Here is a 25,511-nt window from a genome sequence, read left to right on the forward strand (position 1 = left end):
CTATGTTCTGAAGAGCTCCTCAGGAGACAACACAGCTGTGGCACAGGCTTCGACATCTTCTTTTTTGCAGTTTATGAAATTCTGGGGTAAACTGGTTATTTTCTGAAAAATAATTTTCATTAACATCCATTAGATGGATACTGGTAGTGATGGTGGTGATAGTAGTAGAAGTTGTAGTAATAGGAATATCACCCAAAAAAACCCTGATTATTTGATGAGTTAGCTTTCATTGTACTTGTTACCCATATGACAATGGAATGTGACAGCAAGAAGAGAAAGAATAAATGAATCACGGGAAGGAAAGAGCAACCCTTTGACACCAAAATCTCCATTCCCATGAAGCAATTATGGGTGAAGGACAAGGAAAAGAAGCTTTATTTTAAAACAGGGACTATACACAAAACAGTCTCAACATAAGTTCCCATATATATATATATATATTTGCTTTAGAGTGCTACTGGTGATATAAATTTGAGCAGAAGTGCATTCAAAGTGGTATATTGTAGAGTGCAACCATCACCAACTGAAGCCACATATGAGGCATGAAATTGTCTAATCCAAACAGATACTTACAAACTAAATATTGCTTTTTGAAAAGTTCTCAGGGATTTCCACTTGGTAATTTTTTATACCTTAACTGGAAAGGTGCTTTTTGCCTGGAAGTTGCTATTGTAATGGTGTTTTGCTTTTACAAAATCATTTTGGTGGATTGTCTATAACTAAAATGAATACTGAATGTTGTTAAGTTTGAGAAAGGGGAAACAGTAGTGATGATGAAGAGTTCTAGCATATTTGGGAGATTTATTGGACACCAGTGACCTATTTCTCCCACAGTACAGTAGAAAATGCATATACTGAGCCCTCCCTGGTGGCACAACAGGTTAAGACACCATACTGCGAAGCTAGCAGCAGCTTCACAAGAAGTACAGTGAGTTCAAGTACAGCAAGCCCTGGAGGTGACCCACATGGCACAGCAGACTTCTCCTGACCTGCCCACTGCTCCCCTCAGCAGTGTACTTCATCAGTCAACCTGCTCCCCACTCTGTCTCTGGTGAATCCTTCTCACCCCCCTGCACCTCTGGCCTGTACCCCAGTTCTATATGCATAAATGAATAAATATTTTTAAAAAGAAAAGAAGATGCATATACTCAGAAAACTCATCCACTTTAAAAATCTAGGAAAAACAACAAAAATTCAAAGTCTAATCAAAAGGAATGCATGTTGGAAGGATAGTGGAGGTGGAAGGATGGAACAGAGAGGTAAAAAGCATTCAAGAGCTGTGATACACACCTGCCTTGGTTGATTTCTCCAAAAGCTATTTTAGGTTACAAGCAAGAATGCTTTAGGATTCCCAGGAATTCTCAACCTTTGACACTCCTCTTGGACACCTAAAGTCCTATAAGGAACATCTAGAACTTGTAAACTGGCCCTTTTTTCTGTTGCTCACCAACAGTGGGTCCTAGTGTCCTGCCTGAGATTGGAAGGTCATACTCTCAAGCTTATTAGCCTAGTCAAAATATATAAAACACTACCCCAATAACTGTAATGTATTATGCCTAATACTTTTGTGCCTCTGGGAATTTTGAGTGCCTTGGAAGTTTTGTTGAAAGGGAATGAAGTCCTGCCCTGTCTCCCTGCCTCACCACAATGACTTTCTGTTTAGCAGTAAACCAGTTAGTCACTCAGAATAATGAGAAGTACATTGGTAAGTTTTGTGAAAAGGGGGAGATGAAGTAAATCAATATAGAACAGTACCTGGCACTTACCTCTATAATAGCATAAGCTAAAGTACAACTACCTAGAAGGAAAACAGGGTGGAGGAGTGCCGTGGGTCTGAGTTACAGGGAGGATGTTCCTCCTATGTTCTCAGAGCCATGAGGGTGTGTGACTCTTTCTCCAGAAACTCCAAGCTGGTCAGGAACAATCAGAATGTATAATTGTAGGGAGCTGCCTGTCTAGTTGCTTCTGGTTGCTGACTGCTAATGCCTCTCTAAGAGAACTGTACAAAAACCCCAGAGGGAGGGTTTACTCTTGTTTATGTTTGTTGCTGCTGCTACTGTTTTTCAGTACTTTGGGTGCTGAAGTGTGTGGGGCTGAGGCACAGGAGGTGTGCAGATGGAACATGGTGGGAGCTGCTCAAGGCCTGCTTTTGTTTTCCCCCTCCAAGCTGGGACACAAAGCACTGATCTCTATGGGAGAAGCACCACTGTCCTCAGAAATAAGATGAGAATCTCAGGGTATATGAGGTGCCTGCTCTCCACCAAAAGCAAAGCACAGTCCATGCCTCCCACATTCACACATATGTGCTTCACCCTGAAGACTAATGAAGCTCTTGACATGAAGCAAACACACTATCAGGGCATAGCCCTGATATCACCACTGTTATTATAATGAAAAGGAGCCAGAATGCTCTGTGGGTCTGTCCATAAAATAAGACTGCATATGACTCCTGAAATGCAAACATCTAGATTACCACACACCTACTCTTTTAGCCACTCCAGACCTCTGAGGGAAGCAGAGGTCCCCTGCTGGGAGTCTGAAGAAGGTCTCCACTAGCTGGAAAAGGAAAGTCTCTTTCAGTCTGTCTGATTAGGAAAGCAAGGAAGGGTCTACGGCCATGCCACCCAAAATGCACCTGATCTCGTCTGCTCCTGGAAGCTAAGCAGGGTGGGACCTGGTTAGTACTTGGATGGGAGAAAAGCAAAGAAGACTTAAGGTGATGGTGCACGGGTGAACTGGTGGTGGAAATTCTATGGGGATTATACCTGATGTAAAATATATGCAAATAAAGAAATTAAATATATTTTTTAGAAAAAGAAATGAACTCCTATAGATGCTCTTCTCCATTGTTTGTGCAAGTGTTTATGAACTCACAAAGTTTGTGCCTCTACCCAGAGATGGGCTGAACACCAACCAGCTGGTCTGTGTCATGTTGAAAGAAGAGCGCACCCTTACCAGGGTTTCAGGGAGCACTACCACAGGGCAACAGGAGTGCCGGAGCAGCCGGCCCATTTTCCACACGGTCAGCGGCAGGACCACCAGCATCAGCATAAAGCCAACAAAGGCGAACAAGGCCAGTGCCAGAGGGAGGGCCTCTCCTGGAAATGAAAAGACAAGAACAGACTCAGGAGACCACGGCACAGATGCAAGCTCCCATCCTGGGCCTGGGGTTGGCTCTGCACACAGGCCAAGGCATGTGCAGGGACAAAAATCCTGAAATGTAATATATGTATGTCCTAGAGACTAAAAGTACCACCACTAAAATCATTTTTCTAGAATCCAGACTAAGTCATGGTTTCCAGAAAGCCCCAGGGCAGATTAACATCTTTTTCTAGGGAAGGGGAAGGGAGAGGCATCATCTGTTAAGCCACTTGCTGTGTTAGCACGTAAGTTGGCCCAGCTGCCAGGAGGAAGGCAGAGTGCCAGGCCCAGCACAGGATGAGGGGTGGGCACTGACAGAAAACAGCACAGAAGGGAGCTGGGCGGTAACTGAAAACAAAGTGTGTTTCACAATTTGCTCTTGGCATTGACTCTGTTATGGAGGAAAATATTGAGTTCAGAAAACAGTCACGTTCCACCTATAATTTATCATGCCTTTACTGTGGCTAGGTGACTTACCCCAGGTCACACAGGTAGGGCTGGTTGCACAGCCCACAGTCATTCTGTTAACTAATTGTATCAGAAAGGTACAGAGGGGAATAGGTATCTTAGGTACAGAGGGGAATAGGGTTTATTTTCTCGTCTCTCTGTTGTACATAATCTTAAACAACTCACTTAGCCCCGCTGGATCGGGCTGCTCACCCCCAGTGGGAAGGGTGGTGGAACAGCCACGGAGGAACGGGAGGATTGACATATGTGCCAGGGAGCACTCTACTCTGTTCCCATGCTTTTGGAAAATATTTTGGCAATACACATCAAGAGATAAACACATGTTCATACTCCTTCATCCACTCCTGTGAATGGATCCCAGAACACTAATTCCACAGAAGGAAACATGCATGTATAAATCAGCTCATAGAAACCTGTAAACTAGAATGTGATAACAACTGGTCACCCCATTTGCCCAAAGTGGCATATATCTCCACCTCTCAATCCCCATAGCATGCTCTGCACATTTCTTCCTAACTTAATGTCACAAACTATTTCATTTGCTTACTTCTTTGTAGCCTGTCTCCCCGATTAGAGGTTAAGGTCCACGAGGGCAGGGGCTTGCATGCCACAGGCAGTGACAGGCCAGCACTCAGCACATAGTCAACACACAATAAGCACTTCTAATGAGTAAAACAATAACATCATCTCCAAAAGCAAAAGGAAATTATCTCAATACCCCCAAATAAGAGATGATTTAAGATGTTATAGAAAATCTGCTTACAATTTAGGGATTCAGTAATTAAAATGAAAATTGAGGGCCTCCCTGGTGTTGTAGGGGTTAAGTCTCAGCACTATCACCTCTACAGACTGAGTTTGATCCCCAGCCAGAGAGCTCAGCAGACTTCTCCTAGCTTGCCCACAGTGTATTTCAGTAAAATCCACCTATTGTGCTCCTCATCTTGCCTCTGGTGAATCCTCTCATGCCAAATTGCTGGCCTCTTCTATGTAAAAAATAGGAAGAATTTTTTTTTTTAAGATTCATTTATTTGTGCATACAGAACTGGGGTACAGGCCAGTGTGAACTGGGGTACAGGCCAGAGGCTCAGGGGCAGCGAGAGGCTTCACCAGAGACAGAGTGGGGAGCAGAACAGGCAGATCGACGAAGTACACTGCTGAGGGGAGCAGCGGGCGGGTCAGGAGAGGTCTGCCACGCCATGTGGTCACCTCCGGGGCAGGCGGGATTCGAAATCATGTTCAAGTGGCTTTAGCTTCTCAGTGCTGTGCTTTAACCCGCTGCACCACCAGGGAGGGTCCCGGAAGAATTTTTTTTTTAATGAGAATTAAGCATTTTTGAACTTGCTCAGTACAGAATTCATGCAGGTCTATAAAGGTGAGAGACTGGGAAGCACAAAACATACCCACTAATAAAGGGGTGGCTGCATATATTTTGGTATACCCTCATATTGGCATGTTATGCATTTTCTTTTAGAGATGTGCATATTGGCATATAAAGATGCTCACAATATACTAAGTGTAGACAAGCAAGGTACAGAAGAGTGGGCACAGCCCAACTGTACTTGCGAGCCCTGGAGTCACACAGTGACAGGAAAATTAAATGTCAGAATTGCCAAAGGAAGCCTCCTGAGTGGCATGGAAGAGAAGAAAGAACATCTACTTCTTACAGTAAATACCTTCATGTTGTTGAAATTTTTAAAAAGCTTGACTTACAGGAAGTTTAATAAGTTTGGTTTTAAGAAGTATGAAATGGTAATTAGAAAGTCTACACAGAAAATGTTACAGATGTATTTGTAAAATAACAGGCACAACATGCTTGGAGAAGACAACTGGCAGCCTGGTCTGCACAGGGGCAGTCACAGAAGGATAATGCTCCTCTGGAAGGCAATTTGGGAAAGGTGGTCAAAATGCATATGTATGTGCCTTTCACCAAGCAACTCTACTTCTAGAAATTTATTCTTCAATTATACTAGCCAAATTATCTATGGACAAGGTAATTACCGGATTGTTGGAAAAGCCATGATGTATTTTTTCTATGTTTTGCAAAGCAAAAATGCGTCATGACTTTTCCGACAACCCAGTAATTAAAGCATGAACTGTAATAGCCAAATACTGGAAATGAAATCAAAGTCCTGTCTATAAGGTGCCTTCCAGCCAAAAGCAGCTCTGATGGACCTTGGGTGGCCTTCTCCCAGGTCTGACACTCTTGCCCCTTCATGCCTCTCCTGTAATCCCACCTCTGACATGTAAGCAGTTACAATTTGGTAAGGTTAGCCGTGATAGCTAGCTCAGGCCTAGGGAGATTTCCGTGAAAAGGGTTCCAGACAGCCCAAGGGGCCCCCGCCCAGCTCAAGTGGACTCTTGCCTCTAGAGGAATTAGAGCAAAGATACTTTCACAACAGGAACCTGCCCAGCATTGGGGAAAAGCAGACAATTCAGAGGAACCAGGGGGAGATGCAGAGCCGAAGGAACTCAGCTGGTAGCTGAGTGTCCACTTGAAAAGGCTCTCACCTGTGCAAGGTTCCAAGGAACAAGCAAGCCCTTCTTACCTTGCACCTTGACACATTCCACCTGGCTGAAGGAGCTGTGCCTCCCAATGGCCTTCACAATAGTCTGGGCTTTCACACAGTATGCAGCCCCTGGCTCCATGGTTTCCAGATGCACTGGATTGCCCCCGCTCCTCACCATTTTGACATGTTCCTTTTGAAGACCAAAAACCAGTTATACCATGAGGGAAACAGGACAGAAAAGGGTGAGAAGAATCAGGGAAGCAAAACTGCAGATATTTCCTTTTCAGGGTGCACACAGAATGTTCCCTTTCATTCACTCACCCATATTTATTTACTAAGCACCTATTATGTGCCAAGCACTATTAAGACGCTGGAACATAATATTAACAAAGAAATTTCTACACTCATGGGACTTACTAGGGGCAAAGGGGGAGGATGACAAAAATAGATAATACATGTTAGGTAGTGATAAGAGCTGTAGAAATAAAAAAAAAAAAAGGAAGCAGGGCACAGAAATAGAGAGTGATAGAGTGATAGGAAGCATTGATCGAGTTGTTAGGGAAGGGCTTCCTGACAGGGTAATACTTAGACAGAGACCTGGCCATCAAAAATCTGCCTGAGCCAAAGGTGTGGCCTAGCCCTGTTGTGAGGAGGATCTGGGAGAGGGTAATGCCCCTTTGTGCACCATCCATCCACCCATCTGTCCATCCATCTGTACACCATCCACTTGACACACCCTGCAACCTACACTCTATGTCTAAGCCTGTGGAGACTTGTCTGGGCCAAGCCCAGATGACTCAGGGTATATGCTCCTCTTTCTGCAATGGCCCTGCCAGTTACAAAGGGTGGGGAGTAGGCTCCATCCCAAAGAATCTGAGAGATGCATGCTCCCTCCTGCCTGGGTCCTGTCCACCATGCCACTCCATCTGCCTGTTTGGCAATGTCAAAGTCTACCAACAGGGCCCTGACCCAACAGGACTAAGTACTAGAAACCATAGTAACTCCCTGCCCCGCCTGGCCAAATCACCCTTCAGGGGAAGTTACCCAACCTGCAATCCTGTTGAGCAGGTGGTAGGACATGGCCCATGCCCACTGAACCCTGTTATGCAGTCAGTGGTACCTGGCTTGGAAGTTTCAATCAGAGACCAGCCAGCAATCTGAGATCACTATGCTTGGTCTAAAAAGATAAGCAGGACCATTCAGCAGGACCATTTCTTACCCTAGGAATTTATCTGTGGAAACTAAATACCTAGAGCTAGAGTCAGGACAGAAGGGAGAGACATAATGAAGGGAAATCAGCCTGAGCATTTCAGGGCTGGGGAGGCAGGGCCACTGGCCTGTGTAGGAAGGAGTGATAAGATTTTGGGGACTAGGAGTGAGCAGAGGAAAGAACCACAGATAGAGTACAACAGAAAAGGCCCAACAGAGGCAAGATCTCTGCAGGAGAGTGTTCGTGAATCTGGACCTGCTCTGTTCATGGATTCTTGGGCCCTATCAACTCTTTGGCTATAAACTATTTTTCCTTCTGCTACCTGGAGCAGATCTTGTCACCCTGACAATGTGGTTAAGCCCTGGTAGGTCTGACTGTCCTCTAGTTTGTGTTCAGGCTGCAACCTTTCTCCTGCTACTACTACTGCTTGCTTGGCTACGTCCTCTGGGAGAGCTGACCTCCCAACATCCTAGCCTGAAGCACAGGGAGGGACAGTGCCCCATCTAGGCATTCAGAAGCCAGCTCTGGCTCTCTGCTCCAACCCTGCCTGGGTACACACCCTCAAGAGGCTTGTGCTAATCTCATAAGTTTTCCAAATCATCCAGTTGATCTGGAACACCCTGGCCTGCTGCTCCTAAACATATCAGAAAAAAATGACTGAGAAGATAGAATTAGTGAGGAAAAAAAAAGCATTTGAGAGTCTTTGTGTACCCATGTTAGAATTTAGGACAAGGAGTCAGCCCCCTTAATTCAGCAAATCTGGTCTGATAAAAGGCTCCTGGCCTACGGCTGAGTAACACCAACATAGTCCTTTGAAGAAGCCACTGTGATTGTCAACCTACTTCATCTTTTCTTCCCACCCTCACCCAGGCCTGCTCACCCTCAAGCCACCAGAGACAGTGAGCACAGCAAGGGCCGACTTCCCTCACCCCAGTCTCAGAGGTGTGTGCCTCCATTTCCAAAGCCTGATTCAACAGTCAAGCCCAGAAATCTTACCTTGGCACCAGGTTCCCTCCTCCAGTAGGCCACCAGGAACTCACATTGGGGCCCCAGGTCCTCCAGTTCAATGACGAGTTGGAAGCCATCCTTCGTGACCTTCATCCCAGGTGGGGTGAGGATGGCTGTTGGCAAGACAAGAGAAGAATCAAAACCAGCCCCAGATTGGACTGATTTCTGTCCTGAAAGACAGTGACCCAGTTCCGGGTGGAAGCAAGCCAGGCTCATGGAGAAAGGAAGGGCTGATCATAGATTCATAGTGTGCCGAGCACGTACACTAGAACACTCCCGTGCTCAGCAGGTGCTTCGTAAACGTTTTTGAATGATAGCAAATGAGGGAGCAAAAAAGACACACCTACCATGATTCCCTTTTTCACTCCTCTCCTTGACTATAATAAAGTCCTCTGTTTCTCTTTGAGGAGATATACATTCTAGAAAGGTAACTAAGTATCCAGTATCTCTGTTCTAAAATTTTATAACCTATGTTCCTCATTTTATTCATTTTGGCAGAAATTGCTCCGCACCTTGGCTCATCTAACTGAGCAGATGCTGTATCTGAAGGCCTGCCAAACACCTACATGAGGTCGGATCTCTGCTGAACTCAGCGGGCCAATCTGCACGTTCAAACGAACATCCCTGGCAGGGACATGTGTATCCTGTGGCTAACCTAGATCAGAGATCTGTACTGGCACTGATGACTTTCAAACATCGGCCCATCCGCAGCCTAAGGTTGGGTTGGCCATTCTGTTCTATACCCAAGGACTCTTCAGCTCCAGTTTTAAGTCAAGTATAATTAAAAATGGATTTTCTGCTTTCCTTCTTTATTGGACATAGAGAAAAAAACCGTTATTTCAGTTCAGGGAATTTTTTGACAGTGTGAGGGGAGGCACCTCTGTCTAATATACTCTGCATATTTAATTTCATTTGATCCATTCAGCAAGCTTCAAAAGGGAAATATTACTCCTATTGGACAGGTGATGGAACTGAGCATCAGAGAGGTGATTTTTCTCAGAATCACATAGTAAGTGACCAAAATTTGAGCCCATTTCTTTCCACACTTGTAGCCTTTGCTATGTGGGTGTTTAGCCTCTGTACTAGTGGATTTCTACCCTGACCGATAATGACAATAACTACATAGAAATTTTAAACCTCCAATGAACATGCTCACAGATCATTTAAGTCAGACTCTCTGGGGATGGACCTCAGACATAAGTGGATCCAAAGCTCTCCTATGATTTAACCATGCAATTAAGGTTAAGAATTTCTGCTTTCAACAAGACTTCCCTTTAAGAGCAGGGGATCCTTTGCAGCTAAGACTTAACACAAGCCTTTTCACATGTATGGGGGGAAATCAGCATGGCCTTTTTCAAAGACAAAAGAACAAACTTACTGCCTTCGGAGTCACGAGTCCATCCAAGCTCTGAGCTAACTCCTCCTGCACAAGTTCACACAGGATGCATCTTTCACCTCTCAGGTGCAGGAACAGAATCTGCTGTTCCTCAGCATCTCCTACAGCAAGCCCATTTTCTGTTTATATTGGCCTTCTTAAGAAACAAGTTGTTACTACACTCTGCCACCCACAGAGTTTTGTAGGCACTTCCTTACCTCCATCTGGCCCTTTCTCCCACCAGCAGCGCCAGCAAGCAATGGTCTTGGTTGGAGCACTGTGCTCCAGAGGAAGGTGGTGCTGGGTGCTGCCTGGGCTCTGCGGGCAGAGGTAGCTGCACAGTCCTCCATCACCCCTCAGCCTGGCACTGGAATGCCACTGCTTCCACTGTGTCCTCCCAATGCCCTGGAAAAGAGGCCTGGGCAGAGAAGTCCACATTCTCCTCCAAAGTTCCTATTGGTATCCCGCTCCATTGTTCCCTTTTCTACCTGACCCCTTCCCTCCTCTGCTCTCAGCTCTTAATCTGGGTATACCTGGGCCAATTATAATATAAAAATAATAGCAGTAATAACAATTCTTAGCAGTAGTTGGGTGGTGTGATCAGACAGCTCTGCACTGAGCATTCACACATTTCACCTAATATAGCACAACTACCAAACGAGGCAAAGAGGCTTCCCACTCCATTTCCATCCAGTAACAGGTCCACATGCTCTGTCCTTTTTAACTAGCCATGTCTGTTGAACCTGTTTCCTCCTCATCTTTCCCCCACTCCTGGGCTCAGGACTATGTTGGCTCAGCTGGAGAACTAGAATCCCCCTCCGCATTCTTCCCCTGCCTGCAGATCTGTCCTCCTCCCATTCACTTTTCAAGTAGCTGCCAGCATGGCTGTCTCTGAGACAGACCTCTGGCTAGATCCACTCTTTTTCCATGACTCGCCTCTACTGATTTCATCAAGCTTTATGTCAAAGCTCATCATCAAGTGACCAACTGTCCATCCAGTCCCTGCTCCCAATGTCTCTCAAACATGCACTGGCCATTGCTTCCATTCTGCCATACTTGGCTACATAGCTGGATTCTCCCAGTACTTCTTTCTCAATCATTTTCCAGGTAACTTTCCTTTGCTGGAGGAAAGTTATTTCCCAATGTTTATGTCTGGTGGCTCTTTTATCAATCTTATTATACAAAGAAGCTGCTCACAGAGGCAACAAATATGGGTTTCATGAGGCACCATACAGTAAACAGTAGAAGGTTTATTCAGGCACTATCAAGGTAGAGAGAAGCATCCATATCCCCAATTCTGTTACAGAGTAGGTAGCCCAGAGTAAACTTGGGCTGCCTGTCTGTGGGGCCTCACCGGCATGCTTAAAATGTAATTTTCTGCAGACACACACAAAAGGGCAGTGCGTTTATTTACAAAAAGGGGAAAGGAAAAGGAACAACCTAGGGAAAGAGAGAGGGATACAAAGTAACTGGAATATCTTACCAGCTCAGCTAACTTGGAACTGTAGTCCCAAACTAATACTGCTAGGCCTCAGTCACACAGTCTGAGAGCAGTTGCTCCAGAGAGAGAGAACTGTTACCTCTCCACTTCTCCAGAGCAACAGTTGGAAAACTGCTCCCCCAAAGTCCCAGAATGCCTGCTTAGCCGCTCCTTTAGGTCCTCACAATTCCCTCCTTGGTACTGCTGGAGTAGGGGGTGGAATCCAGAAAGCTGGAGTAGGGGGTGGAGTCCACAAAACTCTGCAGAGTTCCTTTAGGACATCCTTCCCCTTAACACTTCCAGAGGAGCTTTCCTTCCAAGTTCCTAAAATCAGTGTCCTACCACCTGCAGAAATTGACAGAAGCAGGAATGAATGGCTTTCAAAGTCCCTCTCAAAAAAAGAAAGACAGCAGAAGGGAAGTAGTTAGCACATTTTTACATAGCCAGTTAGGGTTCACAACACTTGCTTTGCAGAACTACTAATTTGATGCTAAAAAGAATCCAGAAAGTCTTCATGAGCATGCTTCCTAAAGATGAGGCTCGTGGGGATGGGAGAACAAGAAGAGAAGTGCCTTACTTGAATTTCGATTAAAGGGTTGACTCAGGGGGTTCCAGGCTGAGGTCTGTGAGCCCAAGGAGGCCCTGACACGAAGGTTGTAGGGCACAGTGGCAGTGATGTCATCAGTGATGTCACACTCGGGACCTTCCGTGGGTGAGCACCAGCTGCTGGGAATCCAGATGTGGCTTGTGTACAGGCTCTCATACTCTCTGCCCAAGGAGAGGAGGGTCCAATGTCACATCAGTCCCTTCCACACAGGCCCAAGTATAGTTGCACACAACTGCCTACTTCTCCTAATTTTTACAGATCTGCAAAATAAGAATGTGGTCTGTCCATCTCATAGTCACCACTCCAATCTCAACCACCATCACTCCCGGCCTTGCTGTGATCACCGGATGGATCTTCCAGCTTCTACTTCTGCTGTCCCTCAAAGCATTCACCACTTAGCAGATCATGACATTTTTCTCTTAGTGGCTTTCCAAAATACTTATAATGGAGTCCAAACTCTGCTGTGACCTACAAGGGTCTCTGGCCTGCTCTCTCACTCTGCCCCTAAACACCATGTTCTCTCCACACTGGCCTCTTCATATTTGCTTCAGCATGCTGAGCCTTTTCATCTTAGGACTTTTTACTAGTTGAACATTCCATCTAACATTTTCTGCCCTGCTATTCCTGTGACTGGCTCCTTCTGGCCTTCAGATATGGGCTTAAATATTCAATGTCCTCAGGCAGGCCTTCCCTGACCACCTAATAAAAGAGAGCTGCTGTCAACTCTCTACTACCTCAGCTTTTTAAGTTCCTCCTGTCAGTGATTTCCATCTGAAATTGCTTAGAGTGGTGCTGCCCAACAGAACTTTCTTTGGCAATGAAAATATTTTATATGGATATTGTTTAACAAGGTAGCCACTAGACACATGTGACTTTTAAGACCTTGAAATGTGACGAGTGTAACTGGGTATCAATTTAATTTACCTTTAATTAATTTCAATTTAAATACCTGGTTCCTACTCTAGACAGTGTAGACCTAACATATTCATGTTTTCACCTTTTCACTGTCTCCCCAGGCTCTAGAAAAATGTCTATACATGTGGGTGCTCAACTGTATCCTTTGTTAATGAAATACCTTGCAGACCCCAACAGTTTGGGGGCCTGGAAACCTGGAGAAGAACAGAGGCTGGTGTGGTCCCAGAGCCAGCAAACCTTTAAGGTCATAATGTGTTTTGTATACAGGAGGCAAGCTCATAGTCAGGAAAACTGAAGCCTGGTCTAACGCTACCTCTAAAGGATCTGCATCTCCAATAATTTGTTGTCCCAAGTTAGAGACATACCCATTTCGTAAGACTTCCTTCAGCATGGGACAGTTGACTCTGTTTAAAAAAAAAATCCACCACAAGGTGTTTATACCCATGTGTTACTGGAGAGTTTACTGTCACATCCACCAGAAAGTTCCCTTGCTGTTTCAAGTCTCCTAAAACCCATGCAGACAAAAGAAGTAAATCTCCACAGGTCATCTATCCCTGGGACCTCAAGTCCTCCTTGAGCTCTAGATGATAGGTGTGCCTCCAGGATTCAGCTACTGTTGGAGAAAAACTAAGAACAACAACAAAAAAAACTTACCCCTGGTACTCTACAGAATAGTGTATTATTTCTCCAGGCACGATCACTGGGCTCCACCTGAAGAGATGCTTCATGTTGGTTGATTGTACAGAGAGGTTCTGAGGGGCAGGCAGAACAGGCTCTCCATCTGGATCAAGACAGACAGGCTGACAGCTGGGTTCATAATGGGGAATACCACAGCTACACATACATTTCTAATAAAAGACTTCACATTTTGAATCAGAAACAAGTCTACACTTTTATCCTATTTGTGTTAATCCTAATTATTTTCTATCATCATAACTACACTTTCAGTGAGAAAATGGCATATGAATATTATATAAACTAATAGTTAATACTATTACTTTACCATATTCTGTCTAGGTCATATGCTAGAGTGTTACATGATTATCTCATTTAATCTTCAGGACCATGCTGGGAGGAAAAGACCTTTAGTTTCTCTATTGTACAAATGAGAAAACTGAGGCAACTTATTTATAGTTCTCATGTCAGAACAATCTAGAAGCAAGCCTGACTCTGTCACTTACTGAATATGTGACCATAAGCAAGTTATATAAACTGAAGACTCCCACCCCTACTTGGGCACCTGCCCATAGAGGCACCTGCCAGCTTTTCATCACAGCCCTCTTTTGCTACTGCCATCTCCAGGTACCACAGCATGTTCCTTCTCATCCTAACAAGGCCAAATGAGGCATTAGCCACCACCTGAGAAATGCAGATTTAAGTCTGCTGTGCAGTCAATCCAGTGGACACCAACTCAGAGACTCCACCCTAGGCAGACTGCAGGCTCTTGAACCAGCCTGGGGCACTGGCATCTGCCTACATAGATGTGTGTGGTATGAGCATCTCTACACAGTGCATGTGCATCTCCACAGAATGGTAGTGACTGGTGAAGCAGAACCTGTGTTCAATAAGGACTTTGGGCAGCCCAGGGGCTCATCTTTGCATGTACCCAGTTTCAAGGCTAGACCCTCTACAATGGCCCTTCTCTCACCACTTTCACATGCTCCTCCTTTAATTTTCAACACCTGTGCCTCCCTTTGCTGTTACAGTAGCAGTGATAACATCAACAGGCAGTGTGGGGGGATTGGGACTCTTTGCCCTGAGACTTTCATTTCTGTGCCTGTCTCTAGATTGGCACCTGCTGTTCATTATCATGCTCTGAGGGAGGATCAACCATAAGGGGGTGGGGCTGCTGGGACACCTAACCTGGTTCCCCTGCTTCTTCTCTAGTGTAGAACACTAGTGACGTACTTCCATCTTACCCTCCAGCATCCATAGTCTGCCCTATGAGGAAACACCTGGGGTACCCACAAGAGGGGCTTCCTGTCCTCCCCACCCCTAATCTTACAATCATCCAAGGGATGAAAAGGAAGAGGGGCAGCTGTGGGGGGCTGACATTCAAGGTTGGGGCTTGATCCTCTTTAATACTTCCTCTGGTAAAGCCTACAAAATATTTCTCTACTCAAGTATATATAGAATATAAGGCTGTGAGAATCTAAATCATTTAAAAGCTTTCAAAATAAAAATTCTTAAAAATGAAATGGTTTTACTAGAGAAGTCTGCTAAATATTTCAAGAAAATATAACACCATTTTTACACTCTCTTCCACACAATGGAAGAGAATAAAAATACTTTCAAACTTATTTTATGAGGCTGGCAGTATCCTGATATCAAAATCAGACAAAGGTAGTAAACATTTTTAAAAAACAGAAAACTACAGAACAATATACTTCATGTCACTAGATGCAAACTGTTTAACATAGTATCAGCAATTCAAATTCAATCATGCATAAAAGGATTATACACCAGTTGAGTGTATAATTGATTTTAAAAATCAATTAATGTAAACCACCATATCAACAAGTTAAAGAAAAAAAATCATATGATCATATCAATTGGCACAGAAAAAGATTTTACAAAACCAGACATCTCTTAATGAAGTTTAAAAAATAATAATTCTGGCCCTCCCGGGTGGCGCAGCGGGTTAAAGCACAGCACTGAGAATCTAAAGCCGCTTCCGCATGAGTTCGATTCCCGCCTGCCCCGGAGGTGACCACATGGCGTGGCAGACCTCTCCTGACCCGCCCACTACTCCCCTCAGCAGTGTACTTCATCGATCTGCCTGTTCTGTTCCCCACTCTGTCTCTGGTGAAGCCTCTCACCGCCCCTGAGCCTCTGGCCTTTACCCCAGTTCTGTATGCACAATAAATAAATCTTAAAAAAAAAAAAATAATAATAATAATAATAATTCTTCAAGTTAAGAATAGCAGGGAGTTACTGAATTTGATAAAAATAATCTACAAAAAGTCTACAGCTAGTTTCATTTAATAGTAAAAGACTGAATGTGTTTCCCTAAAATCAGGAACAAGGCAAGGTTGTCCACTCTTACCACTTTTATTCAATATAGCATTAGAAGTTCTAGCACCTGCAATATGGCAAACAAAAGCAGTGAAAGACATACAGATTGGAAAGTAGTACTAAAATTCCTCCATTTGCAGGTAATATATAACATTTTTTTTTACGATTTATTTATTTATGCATACAGAGCTGGGGTACAGGCCAGAGGGAAGATGAGAGGATTCATCAGAGACAGAGTGGGGAGCAGAACAGGCCGACTGACTAAGTACACTGCTGAGAGGAGCAGTGGGCGGGCCAGGAGAAGTCTGCTGCGCCATTTGGATCACCTCCAGGGTGGGCTGGGATCGAACTTATGCTGAAGTGGGCTTTATCTTCTAAGTGCTGTGCTTTTACCCGCTGTGCCACCAGGGAGGGCCCATAATATAACACTTTTAAAGTTCCTAAAAATAATGGGAATTCAGCAACTTTACAGGATACAAGAAAAACACAAAAAGTAATCACATTTCAACAATTTGACAATGAAGAGTTACATGCTTAAATCAAAATACCATTTACAATTTATCAGAAACAAAAACCAAAATGCTTATTGGGAATCTAACAAAACATGTCTAGGACTTGTATAGGGAAAATACATGCTGGAAAAAATATCAAAGAAAATCTATATAATGAGGAGACATGCTGTGTCTCCTCAACATCCCCAAATAGTTACTGTTCCAAACTGATGTACAGGTTTAACACATTCCTATCAAAGGTCCAGTAAGGATTTTTTGTGGATCTAGATCAGTAAGTTTTTTCTAAAATTTATAAGACAAAGGAATCAGAATCAAAACAATTTTGAAAAAGAATAAAGTGGTAGGGATTTACTTAATCTTGAAACTTATAGTAATTAAAATTGCGTGGTATACCAAATGAATAAACACACAGATCAACAGAATAGGACAGGGGTTCCAAAAACAAGCCCATACAAATATGCTCAACTGATTTTCTGCAAATGTACAGAAAGCAATTCAATGGAAGAAAGAAAATCTTACAACAGATAACTCTAGAACAAGTGGACATCTGCTGGCAAAAAAAATAAAAAGGAAAACTTAATAACCTCAACCTAAATCTCACACCCTATGCAAGGGGAAACAAACCTCTCTAAATGGGTCAAAGAATTAATAAAATGTAAAACTCTAAAACTTTTAGGAAAAAAATAGAAAATCTTCAGGGCTAGGCAAAGGGTTCTTGACAACAAAAGCAAGATCCATAAGAGAAAATATTGTCAATATTGACATTATTGAAGTTAAAATTTTTTGCTGTGCAAAATATCATGTAAGAAGGATAAAAAGGTAAGTTACAGAATGGGAGAAAATATTTATAAACCACATATAAAGGACATATCTAGAACATAAATAACTGTCAAATAGTAATAGTAAACAGTCTAATTAGAAAATGGGTAAAAGCGGGCCCTTCCTGGTGGTGCAAGGGGTTAAGATGCAGCACTGCAAGCAGTTGCAGCCGCTTTGATGAGAGTTGGATCCCCAACCCTGAAGGTTACCCACATGGCACGGCAGACCTCTCCTGCCCAGCAGTGTACTTCCTTGGTGTGCCTGCTCTGCTCCCCACTCTGTCTCAGGTGAATCCTCTCACCACCCCTGCACCACTGGCTTGCACCCAAGTTCTGTATAGATAAATAAATAAATCTTGAAAAAAAAAAGAAAATGGGTAAAAGAGACATTTCACAAAAAAAATTCATAAACATGGCCAATAAACCCATTAAAAGATGTTTGACATCATTAGTTATTAGGGACATGCAAATTAAAACCACATAGCCTCACAGTTACCAGAATGGTTAAAATTTTTTAAAGTGACATCTTGGTGAAGATGCAGAGAAATTCCCATTGCCGGTGGGAATGCAAAATCATAGCTATTCAGGAAAATAGTTTGGCCACTTCTTGTAAAATTACACTTGATCCTAGCCAAAGACCAAGAAACAATCATGTCTCCTAAAACAAAGGTAGTAATTCCCTAGAGCCCAGCAATTGTGCTCTTGACCCCAAAGATATGCACATATCCCAGCAAAACTGGAATCAGATGCCCCTCAACAGGTGAAAGGCTAAACAAATGATGGTTCCTCTCTCCATGGAGACTATTCAACAGTGAGAAGGAACAAACTGTTAATACACATTAAAAAAAAAAAAGTGCCAATCTCCCTAAGGTATGAAGCTATTTCCATAACATTTTTTTAAATTAAAAATTTTAGGACTGTGAGGGGTTAGGAACAGTGGGGAAGGGGGAAAGAGGAGAGAAGTGAATGTGTTTGTAAAGGGTAACAGGAGAGATTGCTGTGACATTGTAACTGTTCAGTATCATAACCTTGGGGGTGAATATATAAGCCTCTACACAAAAGTGTCCAAACACACAAATGAATACAGGTAGTACAAGAAATATGAATAAGATGGATGGGCTGTGTCAATGACGTTATTAATATTCTGGTTTTGATAGTATTCTATTGTTTTGCAAAATACGATGGGCAAAACAGATTTACTGTATTATTTTTTATAACTGAATGAAAATCTAGAATAGCCACAGTAAAATTTCAATAAAAAAGAAAACTAAAACATCATGCCTTAAAAAAAAAAAAAAAGACATCTGTTAATTCTGATTATCTGATGACAGATTTTAAAGATCATGATGGGATAAAAATCAAACAAGATATGACTAGGAAAAAGATGAAATTAATTACCTCAGAGAGGGAGAATTGTGTTTAGTGAGACATCTGAACAGCACTCATTAAGACTTTAAGCAGCATGCTCAGAGGTTGAATTATTGGCTGTGTCTTTCTTCCTGAGGGGGGCATGCTGGCAGGAAACCAAAAAAATCTCACCTTTTAAATAGTTATCTTTATTAATGCAATAATATGCACATGTGACCCTCTCTATGATGCCCAAAATATTCTATCTCACTCTGTATTCAAGTAAAACTGTTGGACCTCCCTGGTAGCCTAGGGGTGAAATCTCAGCACTATCACCACTGCAGCCTGAAATCATCCCCAGCAGGGAACTGACCCAGTAGACCTCTCCTGTCTCACCCGTTGCTCCCCTTAGCACTGTATCTCAGTAGATATACTTGCTTTGTCCCCCACGGTCTCTGGTGAATCCTCTCTCCCACCTCCAACCCCTCACATCTGGCCTATATCCCAGTTCTTCTATGTAGAAATAAATAAAATCTTAACTAAATAAGTAAATTAAAATAAAAACTGCTACCCCTTTCTGAATCTTAAGGCAACATGTCTTTATGCTCTTTGGTTGGTATATTCCAAATTTTTTTTTTTTAAGATTTATTTATTTGTGCATACAGAACTGGGGTATAGTCCAGAGGCTCAGGGGCGGTGAGAGGCTTCACCAGAGACAGAGTGGGGAGCAGAACAGGCAGATCTACGAAGTACACTGCTGAGGGGAGCAGGGGGCAGGTCAGGAGAGGTCTGCCACGCCATGTGGTCACCTCCTGGGCAGGCGGGGATCGAACTCATGCGGAAGCGGCTTTAGATTCTCAGTGCTGTGCTTTAACCCGCTGCGCCACCAGGGAGGGCCAGTATATTCCAAATTTTATCTTTGTTTTATATGTGTGTTATAGTACACACACATATATTGGGTGTGAGATGGTAAAATAGTGATTTTCATGAACTACTAATGCCAGTAGGGTTACACAGAAAGTGTCATTGCTACATTTGAGGGGGGTCTATTACATGCTGAGACACTAAGTAGGAAATGACTCTACATACTATATCCATCTCAGACTCCAAGATGAAAATGATTCTTTCTACCTACAAATGATGTAAAACTCCTCTCCAGTTGTAAGAAGCTTGTTGTGGTTTTTATATAATTAAAGGGAGAAAAAAAATTACCCATCAGCACTCATGAACAAGAAATATCACCATCAGGCCCAGAGTAGTATGTACTGACTGAAGTAACCAATTTAAATTCTACTTGATGTAAATGTACAAATGCAAAATCAGAATATAGTCAAAGGGGAGTGGAGAATAAGCCTAAAGAATGGATGGTGAGAACATATTGGCCGAATGAAGAGGTTGCAAAATCTGGAAGAATGATTTCCTCATTCACACCTGATAAATTTTCTCACCAGATCAGAGAGAGAAAATGGTAGCCCCTGTGTAATCTTTTGGTTCCATGTGAATATGTAGCTTTTGTTACTGTAGAGAATTGTATAATTCTCCCTGTAGCAGTTTTTACTCAGGGATTTCAAGAGAGTCCACTGGCTAGAACTTCCTTTGAGGTGTTTCCAATAGAGAAGTAAGTTGAGTGACCATGACCTAAATGTTAAGAATCTGATGCTCAATGTGGGCACAACTAGTTCAGCAACATCCTTTACATAGAGCTGCCTTCACAATGTTGACCTCTCTCTCCATCTCCCTCTTCCTTTCCCCCTCTTCTCTTCCCTCGCCAATCTACTTTTCTATTGTTGTTGTAACAAATCACCACAAATTCACCATCTTAAAATGACCAGATTTAATCTCTTACAGTTAGAGATCAGAACTCTCAGTCTCAGTGAGACAAAGTCAAGGTGCTGGCAGAACTGCATTCCTTCCAGAGGCTCTAGGGGAGAACCTGTGTTGTTGCCACCCCAGCTTCTAGTGGCCACCTACATACCTTGCTCATGACCTCATGCCTTCACCATCAGACTCAACAATGGCTCTTCCTTTCATGCTCTGAATTTCTCCTGCCTCTTCTTCTGTCCTCTCATCTCTGACTGAACCAGGAAAATTTCTCAGCTTTGAAACACTCATGTGATTTGATTGGGCCCACCCTGATAATGCAGGGTAATCCCTCAAAGTCCCATATCATTAATCACAGATTGAGAGACAATATATTGACAGTTATATTCTACGAGAGACAATATATTGACAGTTCCAGCTATTACAGTGGACATCTTTGGGAGGCAAGTTTGCCTACAACTTAAGTCTGGCACTGCAGGAGATACTGGTATTATAAACTGCCACTGTGCCCTAAAATTTCAACTTCAAATATAACAAATTACTCAATATATTTACCTTATATGTGACCAAAAGAAAAGAACAAGGCAGAGCTAGAACACAGGTGCTGAGTAGCTTGCTGGTATCACTTGCTAACGAAATAACTAGTGTCTACATCCCAGCCTCAAATTTCAAATTCATGCCTCAGCTAAGATTTCATGCTCTTCTTCAAACATGGTCTTTGGATCAGCAGTGTATTAGCCTTTAGCCAGGAGTGTATTAGAAATGTTCTACTCTATTCTTGACCATATTGAACCAGAAATTGCATTTTAATAAGATCTCCAGGTAAACACATACAAGAGTTTGAGAGTCACTTGTCTAGAGGTTAGATGCCGGTGGTTCTCAACTTTCCTGCCCATTAGAATCACCCAGTGAGTTCTGTTTGTTGTTGTGTGTACATGTGTTTTAAGTTTATTTGGCAATAATTTCATACTAAAGAGTTTCAAAAATAGTACATAGGAATTCCATAAACTTTTTAACTGTGCTTTCCATATGTACATCATAATGAACACTTAGGGAAACTGAGGTATACTTGGTGCAGTATCATTATGCTTCTATTTTACTTGATATCACCATCTCCTAATTTGTCTTTATTTTTTGTGCCAGGAATCAGTCCAGGTTCTCATATTTTCCTGTTAATCTCTTCTAGCCTGTTCATAATTTTTCTGTCTTTTATCATCTTGACATTTTTGCAGGCTACTGATCAGTTGTTTTATAGACTATCCCACAGTTTGAGTTTGGCTAATGTTTTCATAAAATTTTATTATAGTTATAGATTTTTGGTATGTTCTCACAGAAAATACATGATGTTAATGACTTATTACTGGCGATGTTAATCTTGATCACATCGTTAAGGAATTATCTCCATGGTAAAGCACTAGTTACCATTTGTAGTTTAACAAATAATTTAGAAAAAATACGTTGGCACTATGCTATAGTTTGTTTCTCCTAAAACTTTTAATCATTAATTTCAGTATGGATATTATTTGCAACAATTACTACTGTAATGTTCTAATAACAACTTTTTAGAAAAAGCAATTCCTTCTCTACCAATTATTTATTCAATTATTACTTATATCAGTTTGAACTAATGAATATTTACTTTATAGTATATTTTTCTTTTTCTTTGTTTTTTATTTTTGTTTTCATTTTACACTATCACTATTTATTATTATGTTACTTAAATTATCCAGTTTTAGTCACTGAGAGCTCTTTCAGATTGGATCCTGTGTACCTTTGACATATTGCCATCCCTCACTCTATTTTTTCATGTTATTATTAGTAGATTTTTTTCCTTTAAAAATTTTTATTGAAGTAACATTACATTATAATATTATGTAAGTTTCAGGCATGCACCATTAAAAATCAACATCTGCGGCCCTCCCTGGTGGCGCAGCGGGTTATAGCACTGAACTAAGAAGCATAAGCCACTTCCACATGAGTTCGATTCCCGCCTGCCCCGGAGGTGACCACATGGTGTGGAAGACCTCTCCTGACCTGCCCGCTGCTCCCCTCAGCAGTGTACTTCGTCGATCTGTCTGTTCTGCTCCCCACTCTGTCCCAGGTGAATCCTCTCACCCTCCGCATCTCGGGCCTGTACCCCAGTTCTGTATGAATAAGTAAAAAAAATCTTTTAAAAAAAAATCAACATCTGCATACATTCTATTGAGTTCACCATTAAAATTCCAAGTCTATCCTTCACCAAACAATTGATCCCTTTTACCCACTTTTCTTCCTTCTTAGCGTCTGATAACCACTAATGTCCTTTTTGTATTTTTAGAGTAAATTTAGATTTGTAGACAGTAAACAGAGTTCCTATTTACCCTTCAGGGGCTTTCCTTCCAGCTAATATCTTATGTAGCCCTAATGTAGTTCTTAAAAATAGTACTTTACTATTGGCACATTACTGTTAACCGAATTCCAGACTTTATTTGCCAGTTTTCCCACTAATGTCCTTTTTTCCATTCTAGTATTCCTGTTACTTTAGGGCCTGGATCCTTTTCTAGCACTTCCATTTTTTTTTTAACCACAAATTGCTCTTATATTTTCTCTGCCTAGTCCTGGAATAAACCACTTTCCTAAGGAACCCCACCCAGGGAGTTTTAAAATATCAGACAATATCATAGATTACTTAAATGAGATTGTCTGACTGTGAAATCCTGGGGGTTTGTAGTTTCCCAGGTGATCCCAATGTGCATTTGAGATTGAGAACCATGATATAGATAGTATTTATAGTGGCTAAAGAACAGTTCAAAGTCTAAATGGTAAGTCCCCAAAGACAAAAAGACTTAAGTGTATATCCCCACCCAGCTCCAAGTTCCCTGGACACTCTAGTTCATCTCTAATAAGGACCCCGTCCAGAACCTGGCACATAGAAGGTGCTCAAAAATGCTGAATGAAGGGAAACTAAGTAAGGGAACTAAGTCTTGGCTCACTTAGTGAAATAAGCCTGACTTCTTATACTTTAATCCCTATCTATCTTAAAATGGTCCATTTTTGCTGCCTGAGGTTTATGCTGGATACTATTTACTAAAATTTTGTATCAATGCTAAGGAAGCAGCTTAAAGGCAGCTCTTAGGCAAACTTTCCAAGCAGAAATTCATACATCTCCTGCCTAGAATGATGCCTTCACTGATTCTGCTATCAACTCCCCTTACTTGAGTCCTCTCCTAACACCTTTAACTCTAAACCCTTTGGCTTAGAAGGCATGTGTCCCTGACAACTTCTTTGTTCAGTTAAATAATATATGATCGACCAAATTGCTGAGTCTCTGCTAGGAGCCATGGCACTACCAGGAAAGCCCAGACTCTGCCCATAGGTCAGTATTGGAAATAGAAGTAACCCACCAAGCCAGAGTACATGGGGCCAAGGATCAAAGGAAGGACAAGTCTGGACAGGGTCTATAGAAGAGCAACCCATTTGGAATTTGCTTGGGATAGAGAAGAGAACTGGAGATGATGCTCCGGGTGGGAAATTACAATAACTAACACCAGGAGGAGGAAATGAGAATACAATGTGCCAACTGAGAAGACAGCAGCAGCGAGTGGTTTGTGTTTGTTTTCAAGGAGTTGTGAGAGATTAAGTCAGAGTCTGAATGTGTTAGGTCATGAAACAAACAGCAGATGTGACATTCATTTGATAAGCAACTGGAGCTGTGAAGGGACACCACAAATTTGATGTTTAGGTCAGTTCTGAACATTTGCAAATTTCCTTAGCATGATTTAAACTAACTAGAATAATTTGTTCGCTATGTTTAAACACACACACACACACACATATATTCAGGACTTACACCAATACTACAAAGTGCCCAGTACTTTAGTTATTAGAAATTTCTTTTAAATGTCATTTGAGGGCCCTCCTTGGTGGCACAACGAGTTAATGTGTAACACTATGAAGCTATCTGCAGATACTGCAGCATGAGTTCATTTCCTGGCCAGAGAGGTAACACACATGGCATGGCAGACCTCTTCTATCTTGCCCACTGATCCCCTCAGCAGTGTATTTTAATATTTCTTCCTGTTCTGCTCCCCACTCTGCCTCTGGTGAACCCTCTCACCCACCTCACTTGTGGCCTGTACACCAGTTCTTGTATACATAAATAAATAAATCTTTAAAAAAATAAAATAGATGTCATTTGACATAATAAGACATCAAAGGCTAAGGAACTTTGATTTTGAAACAATAAAGCATGTAAGTACAAGCAACCAAGACTGAAGCATAGAAAGTTGCGTAATCTTATTGGCAGGAAAAATACCCTAAACCAAATTTTAAAAAAAAACTTCTATGGAGTACTCAATTGCTATCTTTTCTGCAGTGACCAGAAAAGAACTCCAATTTTTGTAACTCCATATTAAGGTTGCAAATTTTTTATTCATGTGTATTTTGTTAGACGCTTTATTTTACTTTAATTGCCCTTACAGTTAACTCCTCGGAGGCATAAACAGAAGAATGAAATTGCTATAATGCTACTTTTAGAACCAGATGAGATAAATAACAAAACTCTATTAACCCTTAGACCACTTATTTTGATGGATTATCTTTCTAGATTGCTCTGCAGACATCTGATGAGAGATCTCAAACAGAATGACCTTTTCTTTTCTATGGTATGTGGGGATGCAGGTTTAGGTGGCAAGAAACCTTTCTTAAAAAGACATGAGATATCCTATTAGCATATATTTCAACCCCAAACACTGTTAAAGTATTTTTCACACTTTTTAAAGTCTATATTCAAGTCCCAGATTACTAATTCATACTTACCTACAAACACACAAGGGATCAAGGCGTAGAAAAAACACATGATAAGGCTTGCTGAGATTTCTTCTAGCATCATTGTGAGGATCTGTGGTTGGTAGATTCAGCTAGGCATGAGACACTGTTTTGTCCCAGAATGAAGCATTTGTCAACCTTTCTTCAGAACGGAGATGCTGGAGCTGAGATCTAAGTTACTGTGAAGCCTGAATTGTTCTGGAAAGAGGCGTCGGCCCAGACAGCTCAGAAGGGGAAGGCTGTGCAACACCCTCCTTTCTGCCCAACACAGATATTGCATCAGAGGGAGTGGCCTAGAAGAGCTCCAGAGAAAAGATAATTCTGGAGAGCTTGAGAATCTGCATGAGGGAGATACTGGGGCCACAGACTCTAAATGTCCCTAGGGACCCCAATGGCAGTGAGCTGGATTATTGTACAATGTCATCAAATAACTAATTTTTTCCATGTCTCCATCTTGTGAATTCATTCAAGCTGCACACTA

At 42.2% G+C, this 25,511-nt stretch overlaps 1 protein-coding gene across 1 annotated transcript; it reads right to left on the reverse strand.

Annotated features, from left to right (window-relative positions):
• Positions 1-25,151, reverse strand: IL20RB (interleukin 20 receptor beta). Its single transcript, XM_012724771.1, has 7 exons — positions 25,022-25,151; positions 13,366-13,492; positions 11,767-11,957; positions 8,323-8,447; positions 6,156-6,306; positions 2,956-3,098; positions 1-102 (listed from the first exon to the last, which is right to left on the reverse strand). Exons 1-7 carry the CDS (start codon positions 25,092-25,094, stop codon positions 1-3), a joined length of 912 nt encoding a protein of 303 aa, XP_012580225.1. The 5' UTR covers positions 25,095-25,151.
• Positions 25,152-25,511: the final 360 nt, after the last annotated feature.

Source organism: Condylura cristata, unplaced genomic scaffold, assembly GCF_000260355.1.
Source record: "Condylura cristata isolate star-nosed mole 26May11 unplaced genomic scaffold, ConCri1.0 scaffold00014, whole genome shotgun sequence".
In the NCBI taxonomy this organism is placed as follows: Eukaryota; Metazoa; Chordata; class Mammalia; order Eulipotyphla; family Talpidae; genus Condylura; species Condylura cristata.

What these genes read in the sequence shown, in the direction of transcription:
- IL20RB (XM_012724771.1), bottom strand. Translation starts at nt 25,094, where the DNA reads ATGATGCTAGAAGAAATCTCAGCAAGCCTTATCATGTGTTTTTTCTAC. An exon ending in GATCCCTTGTGTGTTTGTAG is followed by an intron (nt 13,493 to 25,021) that starts GTAAGTATGAAT and finishes GTCTTGATCCAG; the next exon opens with ATGGAGAGCCTGTTCTGCCT. An exon ending in TATTCTGTAGAGTACCAGGG is followed by an intron (nt 11,958 to 13,365) that starts GTAAGTTTTTTT and finishes CTCCTTGGGCAG; the next exon opens with AGAGTATGAGAGCCTGTACA.